This window comes from Oncorhynchus nerka, linkage group LG23 (genome assembly GCF_034236695.1).
Source record: "Oncorhynchus nerka isolate Pitt River linkage group LG23, Oner_Uvic_2.0, whole genome shotgun sequence".
Classification (NCBI taxonomy): Eukaryota; Metazoa; Chordata; class Actinopteri; order Salmoniformes; family Salmonidae; genus Oncorhynchus; species Oncorhynchus nerka.
Window position 1 is genome coordinate 38,422,525 of NC_088418.1, and position 13,801 is coordinate 38,436,325.

The 13,801-nt window shown below is 42.9% G+C and overlaps 1 protein-coding gene across 3 annotated transcripts in view; it reads left to right on the top strand.

Annotated features, from left to right (window-relative positions):
- alg8 (ALG8 alpha-1,3-glucosyltransferase) overlaps positions 1-13,801 on the top strand; it is a 34,995-nt gene that overhangs the window by 851 nt on the left and 20,343 nt on the right. For 2 of the 3 annotated variants that reach the window (XM_065008102.1, XM_029629915.2), the window contains exons 3-5: positions 1,316-1,509; positions 12,614-12,723; positions 13,153-13,220. In XM_065008102.1, coding sequence (XP_064864174.1) covers positions 1,316-1,509; positions 12,614-12,723; positions 13,153-13,220 — 372 coding nt within the window. Of the gene's footprint in view, positions 1-91; positions 192-1,315; positions 1,510-12,613; positions 12,724-13,152; positions 13,221-13,801 lie in introns of those variants that run through there. The other variant, XM_065008103.1, reaches the window with a different exon arrangement.

The window sequence follows — 13,801 nt, forward strand, 5'->3', positions numbered from 1 at the left end:
CGTAGGAGTGACGCCACCTGTCGGCAATGTTCCCTCTAAATATCAGCCATCGCAAAAATATATATATCAGCCATCGCATAGAAGAAGCATGAGATTGAACCCCTTAGTTAAGACAACCAACGTTTCCCTTTACTGTGGGAATTGTAATTGAATCGGTACAGAGTCAATGTGCGGGGCACAGGTTAGTCGAGGTAATTGACGTAACATGTACATGTAGGCAGTGGTGGAATCAACGCAATATTAGCCACTTTCTCATAAATAGACATGTACAACATTGTTCATCATGCTCAGACTTTAAACATAATGCAACATACCGAAACTGTGCAAAACGAACTAAGCAAGAGATTTAGTTGTAGGCAGAACGCTTTGGAGTAGGATTCTATAGCATTGACGGGCATGACTCAGGCCTATATGCAAATAGACCATTGCCATAATGCATCTGTGCCATTCACTTTGAACTGGAATGTGTTTACTGCATAAGTGGTCGTGAGTATATTAGTTTGTTTTGAGATCAAAGCAAGAGCTGCATACGTGTGCACATTTGTTCATATCCTTTGCTAGTTAGTAAGTTATTATCCCAGTTATAGATAATTTGTAGTAAGCAATGGGGGTGTGATTGCTTCTTACAAGAGCACAACATGTGTACATTTCTAGACATCTTTGAAAAGCGAGTTGGGTAAAGAGCTTTTTTTTTGTCTTAAAGGGGCAGTGTTGTATTTTGAGACAGGCATGAATAAGCTAAGTAGCCAATAGGCAGAGGGTAGCATCATTTGTCTGATTCACTGTAATAATGGTATGGGAATAATGCATTTTATAAAGTGGTTACTTGAATCAAACAACACAACAACATTTTCAATCACCTCCTTGTCTGAAGGACAAGTGGATAAACAGGTTAATGTCAAGCCCTGCAGGTTTTTTTTTCAAAAGTTTCATGGAATGTAGGCCTACATTGAACACCACACATTGGCCACTGTAGGCTGAATGATAGAACAGCTATTTCCATGCTATGGAATGGAATGCATTTTCTCTATTGTTTCTGATGGTAGGCCACTCTGGTAGGCCTATATTATGATAATCCCCAGTAGCCTACATGACTACTTTCTGAAACTGTAACTTAAAGTGGGTATAGCTTCAGTGGTCAAGGTAAACGCACGCTGGAAGATGCACAGAATTTTCACAATGTTCAAGTTTGCGCTCATCAGACCTGAAATTTGCTGACTGCCCCCACAAAATAGAGGGAGCATTGCCTGTCGGAAGTCAAATTTTACCTATCGAATACAAATGTTTATGACTGTGTTTTTATCTTTCTGTGTAGAACACCTCAGAGTGGACCCTGGACTACCCTCCTTTGTTTGCCTGGTTTGAGTATAGCCTGTCCCACGTGGCTCAGCATTTTGACAAGGAGATGCTGGTGGTGCAGAATCTCATCTACACCAGTCCTGCTACCATCCTTTTCCAGAGGCTCTCTGTCATCGTGACGGACATAGTCTTCATTTACGCTGTCAAAGAGTGAGTGTTTTCTCCAGGGGAAAGGAAGAAGCTAAAGAAATGCAAATAAATATGTTTTATGCATGGAGGATGCCTTAAGTCTTAAAGTATCATAAATAGACATGTACTGCATTGGTCATCATATTCAGACTTTTAAGGTATAATGCAGCTGTGTTTATTATTTCTGGGTAACAATTAAGTGCCTTCTGTGATTGTTTACAATTGAAATGGTCAAAAATTACTTCTTAGCAGAAAATATTTTAAAAGGCAATAATTTTGATAGGACTGTCTGGGACAATCAGACAGTCTGGACTGTCTGATTGAGGTAGAGTCCTGCATTGGGTTGGATACACATGATTTTCCTGTGGTTGAGCTGCAAATAAATCAGCTGGCAGGTGGAATGAAAACATTCTTTCAACTCGCTGGTCGGCTCGCGATTCAGAACAATTATATTGCAGGTCGGAAATATTTTAAATGAAGATAATATTATTATTTTACAAACTCAGGAGCTTGTTGTGTTTTCCATTAGGCTATGTGAGCGGTGAGGCAGATATGGCCTAGGCTACCAGCCACCCAGCCAGAGAGTGGAGCAGGGAACTGTCCATTAAGTTGGCTATTTGTGTGGTTCTGAAACATTCCTAATATGTCCACCCGCGGAGCTTACAGTGGGACAAAAAAGTCCACTGTTCAAAAAAATAAAGGGAACACTAAAATAACACATCCTAGATCTAAATGAATGAAATATTCTTATTAAATAATTTTTTCTTTACATAGTTGAATGTGCTGACAATAAAATGACACAAATTATCAATGGAAATCACATTTATCAACCCATGGAGGTCTGGATTTGGAGTCACACTCAAAATTAAAGTGGAAACCACACTACAGGCTGATCCAAATTTGATGTAATGTCCTTAAAACAAGTCAAAATGAGGCTCAGTAGTGTGTGTGGCCTCCACGTGCCTATTTGTGTGGTTCTGAAACATTCCTAATATGTCCACCCGCGGAGCTTACAGTGGGACAAAAAAGTCCACTGTTAAAAAAAATAAAGGGAACACTAAAATAACACATCCTAGATCTAAATGAATGAAATATTCTTATTAAATAATTTTTTCTTTACATAGTTGAATGTGCTGACAATAAAATGACACAAATTATCAATGGAAATCACATTTATCAACCCATGGAGGTCTGGATTTGGAGTCACACTCAAAATTAAAGTGGAAACCACACTACAGGCTGATCCAAATTTGATGTAATGTCCTTAAAACAAGTCAAAATGAGGCTCAGTAGTGTGTGTGGCCTCCACGTGCCTGTATGACCTCCCTACAACGCCTGGGCATGCTCCTGATGAGGTGGCGGATGGTCTCCTGAGGGATCTCCTCCCAGACCTGGACTAAAGCATCTGCCAACTCCTGGACAGTCTGTGGTGCAACGTGGCGTTGGTGGATGGAGCGAGACATGATGTCCCAGATGTGCTCAATTGGATTCAGGTCTGGGGAACGGGCGGGCCAGTCCATAGCATCAATGCCTTCCTCTTGCAGGAACTGCTCACACACTCCAGCCACATGAGGTCTAGCATTGTCTTGCATTAGGAGGAACCCAGGGCCAACCGCACCAGCATATGGTCTCACAAGGGGTCTGAGGATCTCATCTCGGTACCTAATGGCAGTCAGGCTACCTCTGGCGAGCACATGGAGAGCTGTGCGGCCCCCCCCCAAAGAAATGCCAGCCCACACCATGACTGACCCACCGCCAAACCGGTCATGCTGGAGGATTTTGCAGGCAGCAGAACGTTCTCCACGGCGTCTTCAGACTGTCACATGCTCAGTGTGAACCTGCTTTCATCTGTGAAGAGCACAGGGCGCCAGTGGCGAATTTGCCAATCTTGGTATTCCCTGGCAAATTAAAAACGTCCTGCACGGTGTTGGGCTGTAAGCACAACCCCCACCTGTGGACGTCCGGCCCTCATACCACCCTCATGGAGTCTGTTTCTGACCGTTTGAGCAGACACATGCACATTTGTGGCCTGCTGGAGGCCATTTTGCAGGGCTCTGGCAGTGCTCCTCCTTGCACAAAGGCGGAGGTAGCGGTCCTGCTGCTGGGTTGTTGCCCTCCTACGGCCTCCTCCACGTCTCCTGATGTACTGGCCTGTCTGCTGGTAGCGCCTCCATGCTCTGGACACTACGCTGACAGACACAGCACACCTTCTTGCCACAGCTCGCATTGATGTGCCATCCTGGATGAGCTGCACTACCTGAGCCAATTGTGTGGGTTGTAGACTCCGTCTCATGCTACCACTGAGTGAAAGCACCGCCAGCATTCAAAAGTGACCAAAACATCAGCCAGGAAGCATAGGAACTGAGAAGTGGTCTGTGGTCACCACCTGCAGAACCACTCCTTTATTGGGGGTGTCTTGCTAATTGCCTATAATTTCCACCCGTTGTCTATTCAATTTGCACAACAGCATGTTACATTTATTGTCAATCAGTGTTGCTTCCTAAGTAGACAGTTTGATTTCACAGAAGTGTGATTGACTTGGAGTTACATTGTGTTGTTTAAGTGTTCCCTTTATTTTTTTGAGCAGTTTATTTAGTCAGCCACCAATTGTGCAAGTTCTCCCACTTAAAAAGATGAGAGAGGCCTGTAATTTTCATCATAGGTACACTTCAACTATGACAGACAAAATGAGAAAAAAATCCAGAAAATCACATTGTAGGATCTTTAATTAATTAATTTGCAAATTATGGTCGAAAATAAGTATTTGGTCACCTACAAACAAGCAAGATTTCTGGCTCTCACAGACCTGTAACTTCTTCTATAAGAGGCTCCTCTGTCCTCCACTCGTTACCTGTATTAATAGCACCTTTTTGAACTTGTTATCAGTATAAAAGACACCTGTCCACAACCTCAAACAGTCACACTCCAAACTCCACTATGGCCAAGACCAAAGAGCTGTCAAAGGACACCAGAAACAAAATTGTAGACCTGCACCAGGCTGAGAAGACTGAATCTGCAATAGGTAAGCAGCTTGGTTTGAAGAAATCAACTGTGGGAGCAATTATTAGGAAATGGAAGACATACAAGACCACTGATAATCTCCCTCGATCTGGGGCTCCACGCAAGATCTCATCCCGTGGGGTGATCATTTTGACAAGAACGGTGAGCAAAAATCCAAGAACCACACGGGGGTACCTAGTGAATGACCTGCAGAGAGCTGGGACCAAAGTAACAAAGCCTACCATCAGTAACACACTACGCCGCCAGGGACTCAAATCCTGCAGTGCCAGACGTGTCCAGGCCCGTCTGAAGTTTGCTAGAGAGCATTTGGATGATCCAGAAGAAGATTGGGAGAATGTCATATGGTCAGATGAAACCAAAATATAACTTTTTGGTAAAAACTCAACTCGTTGTGTTTGGAGGACAAAGAATGCTGAGTTGCATCCAAAGAACACCATACCTACTGTGAAGCATGGTGGTGGAAACATCTTGCATTGGGGCTGTTTTTCTGCAAAGGGACCAGGAGGACTGATCCATGTAAAGGAAAGAATGCGGCCATGTATCGTGAGATTTTGAGTGAAAACCTCCTTCCATCAGCAAGGGCATTGAAGATGAAACGTGGCTGGGTCTTTCAGCATGAAAATGATCCCAAAAATACACCGCCCGGGCAATGAAGGAGTGGCTTCGTAAGAAGCATTTCAAGGTCCTGGAGTGGCCTAGCCAGTCTCCAGATCCCAACCCCATAGAAAATCTTTGGAGGGAGTTGAAAGTCCGTGTTGCCCAGCAACAGCCCCAAAACATTTACATTTACATTTACAAAACATCACTGCTCTAGAGGAGATCTCCATGGAGGAATGGGCCAAAATACCAGCAACAGTGTGAAAACCTTGTGAAGACTAGCAAAAAGTTTATTTTTCCACACTCACCTCAAGTGAATGGCTAATTTAAGGAGAAATAAAAAAAAGGTTATGATGGTGAGATACACCATCGTGGAATCAAGTGCTGTACAAGTGAAATCCCCAGTTTGGAAGGATTTTTAAGTCATTGTGGACAAGGAGGACAACAACCCGGTAGATGAATACACAGCCTGCAAAATTGCAAGCAGATATTTGTTTACAATAATTGAGTTAATTATTACATTACTTCAGGCGTTCCATCATTTAAACCATACGCAGGCCATATAAAGCTTAAACATGTGTGGCTGGTAAATGTTTGAGTAGACAATAGCCTACTAAATAAATGTAGGCTATTTTTGCAGTCTATAGCCTATTTGATTCTGGAATAGCCTAATAAATTAATGTTATTTGGCGGGTAAACGATCGGCTCTCGGGACAATTATATGTGGGTGGATCAGGTCGTGGAGAAAAATCTAATGAAAAACCATCTAACTACTTAGGTAAACATATGAATTACCTGTTTCACAACGTTCGGCGCAGGTGTTGGTAACTGGTTCGCAATACACCTGCGCCGAACGTTGTGCAACAGGTAATTCATATGTTTACCTAAGTAGTTAGATGGTTTGTCATTAAATGTATTAGATAGACATGCTTCTAATATCCTTACATTATTGACCCGTGACTGACAATTTTGAAGTATGTTAGCAAAAACCCTAAAACAAGGTGATGTCAGACCGTCTACTTAAGTAGGCGATACAAAAAAGTCTGTCTATCAATGTTCATTGATTGGGTTAAGACGAACCGTCACTCCAAAACTAGCTGACCAATGGAGACTCATTGTCTACGCCTCCCTCTAAACCCCGCCCTCCACGGGAAAATAATGCCAAAACTCGCAATCGAAAAGACTGGTAGTGAAAGCGAAGAAACAGACATTGATAGCAAAGATACGAGAAGCAAAACCAAAAGGTAGTGTATGCAGGCAAAATGTATTCAATAGGATTGGTTGCTGGGAAAGTTTAACCCAAATTTTTTTTTTGCATTCGTTTTCAAATATATGTTTTAATCATTATTTTTGCACTCGCTTTAAAATGATTTGTTTACAAGTTTTGGTTTTGATGTCTTATTTTTGTTTCCAATTCTATACATTTTGCTTTCAATTGTTTGGTTTTTGATTTCAACATCCACCCGTCCTCGAAAATATAATGGTTACATTCAACTTTATTTTTCACGTTCACAATTTATTTGATTTTGAATTCAATTCATATGGCGTAAAATTGACCCCATACACGTGACACACAATTTTTCAAGACTACTGGATTCTGCTCCGACTTGGGAGTCTGTTAGTGGGGAGAGAGTACTTGTCCCCCTAAATGTTGCGTGTTTTGGGTGTTGGTATCGTTTGTGTTTGCTAAAAACTAACTACTTCTCGGCTTGTGTAGCTAATGCTTCTTTGCTTGGGTAGGATTTGTGTTTGCCAAAAGCCTACCTCTTCTGCTCTGCTTGTGTAGCCACCGTTTCCTTGCTTGATTAAGTTGACCAGTGGTAAGAGTAAGTTCAAAAAGGCTAACCAGTCAGATTTGAACCTCCGTCCATGCCATAGGGCATGTGGTTTCACAATGAAAATGTAAAGATACTAACAAGTGCTGTCCTGTTTGCCGGGGGTGGAAACACCCTCAGGCTGCCTTGGCTCGGACCAGCTCGTGTGACCGGTGTCACCGGCTGAGTTCAGACTGTTTTATGCTGACTTCTTAGGAAGGTTTACTGGAGAAGGGCATCTCTTTGAAAAGAACGGTGTTACGGCGGCCTCAGGGCTGCCGTAGACAGTTCGGATTTGTTCCCCGCCTGTCATGCGAGAGACTTGGAATCTCTGCATCCCTGAAGGTTTTCGGGAACTGCATTCTGGAAAGGATGTGGTACTGTATCTCTGACTGGTTCCTGACTGGTTCTGAGAAAGAGATGGATGAGCTAGCTCCGGCAGCTTTATATATATGCCACGGCTATCGCGCTGGGCTTGCAGAGCAGCAACCCGGCGCTATGGCTTTCCTCCTAAAGTTTTACAACCTGTGATGGCTGCAGTAGAGCTTGACTCTCTTTCAATTTATTTTTACCTGGAATAACTCACTTTCAGCCAAGTTGCATGAAAGTGGAACTGTTTTATAGGGGGCGTGTCTAGTTTGCATGCCGGTATGGGAAGTTAAGCTAGCCACCTCATCTCGGAGGGTAATCTTAGTCGTTCGCTTCCGAAAAGAGCACGGCTGGTTTCAGTGGACCAGTGTCATAAATAGCCTACCGGAGCGGGGGGAATGTGTTTTGGGCAAACCAATTTCGCCAAAGGATTGCACAGAGAGGCAGCAGCGTACATACACATTAAACTCAGCAAAAAAATAAACTTCCTATCACTGTCAACTGTGTTTATTTTCAGCAAACTTAACATGTGTAAATATTTGTATGAACATAACAAGATTCAACAACTGAGACATCCTCAGACTTGACTAACAGAAATTAAATAATGTGTCCCTGAACAAAGGAGGGGGGGGTGTCAAAAGTAACAGTCAGTATCTGATGTGGCCACCAGCTGCATTAAGTTCTGCAGTGCATCTCCTCATGGACTGCACCAGATATGCCAGTTCTTGCTGTGAGATGTTACCCCACTCTTCCGCCAAGGCACCTGCAAGTTCCCGGACATTTCTGGGGGGAATGGCCCTAGCCCTCACTCTTCGATCCAACAGGTCCCAGACGTGCACAATGAGATTGAGATCCAGGCTCTTCGCTGGCCATGGCAGAACACTGACATTCCTGTCTTGCAGGAAATCACGCACAGAACGAGCAGTATGGTTGGTGGCATACTGCTGGAGGGTCATGTCAGGATGAGTCTGCAGGAAGGGTACCACATAAGGGAGGAAGATGTCTTCCCTGTAACGCACAGCGTTTATATTGCCTGCCATGACAACAAGCTCAGTCCGATGATACTGTGACACACCGCCCCAGACCATGATGGACCCTCCACCTCCAAATCGATCCTGCTCCAGAGTACAGGCCTCGGTGAAACGTTTTTTCCTTCGATGATAAATGAATCCGACCAAAAAAACGCGACTCGACTCGTCAGTGAAGAGCACTTTTTTTGCCAGTCCTGTCTGGTCCAGCGACTATGGGTTTGCGCCCATAGGCGACGTTGTTGCCAGTGATGTCTGGTGAGGACCTGCCTTTACAACAGACCTACAAGCTCTCAGTCCAGCCTCTCAGCCTATTGTGTACAGTCTGAGCACTGATGGAGGGATTGTGCGTTCCTGGTGTAACTCGGGCAGTTGTTGTTGCCATCCTGTACCTGTCCCGCAGATGTGATGTTCGGATGTACCATTCCTGTGCAGGTGTTGTTACACGTGGTCTGCCACTGCGAGGACGATCAGCTGTCCATCCTGTCTCCCTGTAGCGCTGTCTTAGGCGTCTCACAGTACGGACATTGCAATTTATTGCCCTGGCCACATCTGCAGTCCTCATGCCTCCTTGCATTATGCCTAAGGCACATTCACACAGATGAGCAGGGACCCTGGGCATCTTTCTTTTGGTGTTTTTCAGAGTCAGTAGAAAGGCCTCTTTTAGTGTCCTAAGTTTTCATAACTGACCCTAATTGCATACCGTCTGTAAGCTGTTAGTGTCTTAACGACCGTTCCACAGGTGCATGTTCATTAATTGTTTATGGTTCATTGAACAAGCATGGGAAACCGTGTTTCGAATGAAGGTCTGTGAAGTTATTTGGATTTTTATGAATTATCTTTCTTTGGTCCTGAAAAAGGGACGTTTCTATTTTTGCTGAGTTTACTTGAAATCATTAGCCACTTTAATAAATGGAACACTAGTCAGTCACTTTAAAAAATCACTTCAATAATTTTTACTTATCTTGCATTACTCATCTCATATGTATGTACTGTATTCTATTATATCTACTGTATCTTAGTCTCTGACATTGCCCGTCCATATATTTATATTTTCTTTATTCCATTTGTTTACTTAGATTTGTGAAATTGTTAGATATTACTTTTTAGATATTGCTGCCCTGTCAGAACTAGAAGCACAAGCATTTCGCTACATCCTCAATAACATCTGCTAAACACGTGTATGTGACAAATACAATTTGATTTGTCTCAACTATGGAGTCCATGCAGTCTCGTAGGTGGTTGACCACATGCTCCACACAGTGGCGGGCATTCAAGGCGTCACCGTGGGTGTGTCTTATCGCCTGTTTTGAGAGAGAAGATTTCCTCTCTTTGGAAGCGGGCTATTCGGGTGGTTCCCATGTCGGAAGCACAGAGCGGTTGGTACAACCTGTATTTCCGAGTTCCAAACAGCAATGGATTGCTGTGTCCCATCCTGGAAAAGCGTGGTTTGGATAAGCACCTCAAGGAGTGCAAGTTCAAAATGCTCACACTTCGGTGGCTAGTACAGTCGGTGCGTCCCAGCAATTGGTTTACATACAGTGCCTTCACAAAGTATTCACACTTTTGACTTATTCCACATTTTGTTGTGTTACAGCCTTAGATGTAGATGTTTTGTCACTGGCCTGCACAAAGTACCCCATGGCGTCAAAGTGGAGTAGTGTTTTTATACATTTTTACAAATTTGCTGAACGCAAGTTGCATGGACTCACTCTGTGTGCAATTATAGTGTTTAACATGATTTTGTCAGGACTACCTCATCTCTGTACCCCCACACATACAATCTGTAAGGTCCCTTAGTCAAGCAGTGAATATCAAACACACATTCAACCACAAAGACCAGGGAGGTTCTCCAATGCCTCATAAAGAAGGACACCTATTGGTAGATGGGTAAAAATAAAAGCAGACATTGAATATCCCTTTGAGCATGGTGAAGTTATTAATTACACTTTGGATGGTGTATCAATACGCCCAGTCACGACAACGATACATGCATCCATCCTAACTCAGTTGCCGGAGAGGAAGGAAACTGGCTTCCAGTTGAAGCTCGCATCCGCTACAAGACCATGGTGCTTGCCTACGGAGCTGTGAGGGGAACGGCACCTCAGTACCTCCAGGCTCTGATCAGGCCCTACACCCAAACAAGGGCACTGCGTTCATCCACCTCTGGCCTGCTCGCCTCCCTACCACTGAGGAAGTACAGTTCCCGCGCAGCCCAGTCAAAACTGTTCGCTGCTCTGGCCCCCCAATGGTGGAACAAACTCCCTCACGACGCCAGGACAGCGGAGTCAATCACCACCTTCCGGAGACACCTGAAACCCCACCTCTTTCAGGAATACCTAGGATAGGATAAAGTAATCCTTCTCACCCCCCTTAAAAGATTTAGATGCACTATTGTAAAGTGGCTGTTCCACTGGATGTCTTAAGGTGAACGCACCAATTTGTAAGTCGCTCTGGATAAGAGCGTCTGCTAAATGACTTAAATGTAAATGTAAATGAAACAGCTCAGGGATTTCACCATGAGGCCAATGGTGACTTTAAAACAGTTTTATGGCTGGAATAGGGGAGAACTGAGGATGGATCAACAACTGCAGTTACTCCACAATGCTAACCTAATTGACAGAGTGAAAAGAAGGAAGTCTGTACAGAATACAAATGATCCATCAGATACTGTCTTCCATCCCGTTTGCAACAAGTCACTAAATTAATGCTGCAAAAGTTTTTGTCCTGAATACAAAGTGTTATGTTTGGGGAAAATACAACACATCATTGAGTACCACTCTCCATATTTTCAAGCATAGTGGTGGCTGCATCATGTTATCTGTATGCTTGTAATCATTAGGGACTGTGGAGTTTTTCAGGATAAAAAAGAAACGGAATGGAGTTTAGCACAGGAAAAAGCCTAGAAGAAAATCTGGTTCAGTCTGCTTTCCACCAGGCACTGGGAGATAAATTCACCTTTCAGCAGGGCAATAATATAAAACACAAGGTCAAATCTACACTGGAGTTGCTTACCAAGAAGACAGTGAATGTTCCTGAGTGGCTGAGTTACAGTTTTGACTTCAATCTGGTTTAAATTCTATGGCAAGACTTGAAAATGGTTGTCTAGCAATGATCAACAACCAATATGACAGCTTGAATAAAAAAAAAAAAGAATAATGGGCAAATGTTGCCCAATCCAGATGTGGAATACTCTTAGAGACTTACCCAGAAAGACTCATAGCTGTAATCGCGGCTAAAGGTAATTCAAACATGTACTTACATGCTTACATAATCAAGATATAGTAGTATTTTTCATAATTTCTTAACAATTCAAAAAAATAAAATCCACTTTGACGTTCGAGTATTTTGTGTAGATCGTTAACAAAAAAATAAACAATTAAACCATTTTGATCCCACTTTGTAACACAACAAAATGTTGGAAAAGTCAAAGGGTGTGAATACTTTCTGAAGGCACTGTAGATACACATCTGGACGCATCTCGCCATTGCCATCAGTTGCTCAAGGTATCCTAGTCGCGCCTGAGTGCGTTGACTCATTGTTGTCGCAGGGGGTTCCCATGGCCCGGTTAGTCTCCCGCAGGGTGAGCACGACGTCGGTGGCGTACATCAACAGGCAGTCTCTCTCCTAACCCATTATCTGCTCTTAGGGCGCAGTGCGCATTTCCAATCGCTCAGGGTGACATACCCTCCGGATCTCTCAACGTGGGTGCGGATATACTTTCCGGGGGGGGGGGGGGGGTGCATTATCGCACTGTCGGGTGGTTTGGGCTTGCTGAAGAGCAGTACTGAATTGAGGAAAGTAATGGGGAGTGCTGATGTTATATCTAGGAAGGCAGGGCTTGCAAGGGCAGGCTCTGCATTTATTAGCCCATTGGGTGTGTTTTAGTTTTCTTCAGGTGAATGTGATTGGTCGTTGACTCCCCATAGTATGTTATACCTTGTTCCCTCATTCAGGGAACAGTAGTTATATTCATAACTGTACATTATTGGCAGAGAGGAGGGCACACTTTGTTATTGGTCTGATAATTTATAGCAAAACCCCACCCAACAAGCTGAAATTTCAGGTCCTTTTCAAACAGCTCTTACACTAAAAGGGCATCATTTTCACAATTGTATAGTATTATTCCAACCTAATAGTGTGGAAATATATTTAACACACAGGAAAATCATGTTTTTGACTGCACTGTCTCTTTAAGGATTTTATTTGTTAATGTTTATTTTTTGTGTTTTGTATATACTGTACAGTGTGTTTCAGTCCCCCATTTATAACCACTGTTTTTCTCTCTTCCTCCAGATGCTGTAGAAGTGTGAGAGAAGAGAAGGGTTCCAAGGACCTCCTGGGGCATCCATTTTTCATCCTGGCAGCTCTGCTTTTGTGGAACTTTGGCCTCCTCATCGTTGACCGTATCCTTCACTCACTACTCTGAGACCTGGGTTGTGTTCTTTAGGTCTCCAATATGAAAGAAAACACACTGAAACATGGAAGGATTACAGAGACCTGTCCAATAAGAAATTCATATAAAACTCATGTTTTAAAACGGTGTGCCCTTATGAACATGAAAAGAAGAGAAAAGCCTGCACACTGAATATGCTCCCAATTACCACCTTAATTTACTTTTTGATCCACAAGGATCATTATCAGGTCAAAAGGTAAGACCACCAACTGCCCTAATGAACATGACCCAACTGTGTTGACAAGGTCAATGAGCTTACATGACCTAGTTCATTATGGCAATTCAACTCTATAGAGCTGTAACTAAGCAGTCTAGAGAAACTAACGCTAGAAAAATTATTAACCAGCAAGTCTCTCAAGTCCTTAGTGTTTCCATCCAGACATTCATTTCCAGTACAATGGATTCCTGTTTGGAATACTACTGCTATCAGTGGCAAGACATTTACAGGTACTGTACCTACCCAACCACCCTTCTCCACAACACCAATGATTCCTGCTTAACTCAACCATGCTGAATCATGTGCAAAGTTAAGATCCTTTATTTAGATAAGTTTAAGAAACATGAATGGTTATGCCATTTTGTTCTTCATTTGAATGTAGTATTGATCAAATAATATTGTATTTGTCACATGCACCGAATACAAGAGGTGTAGACTTTACCGTGAAATGCTTACTTATGCTTACTGTCCCAACAATGCAGAGTTAAAAAGTCTGAAAAAATGTCACAAAAATATAACAATAACGAGGCCAAATAGGAGGACCGGTACCGAGTCAATGTGCAGGGGTACGAAGTAGTTGAAGTAATATGTACAGTGCCTTCAGAAAGTATTCACACCCTTTGACTTTTTCCACATTTTTTGTGTTACAGCCTGAATTAAAAATGGATTAAATTGAGATTTGTTGGTCGCTGGTCTACACACAATATCCTATGTCAAAGTGGAATTATGTTTTTCGAAATTTAAAAATATTGATTAAAAATGAAAGGCTGAAATGTCTTGAGTCAATAAGTACTCAACCCCTTTGTTATGG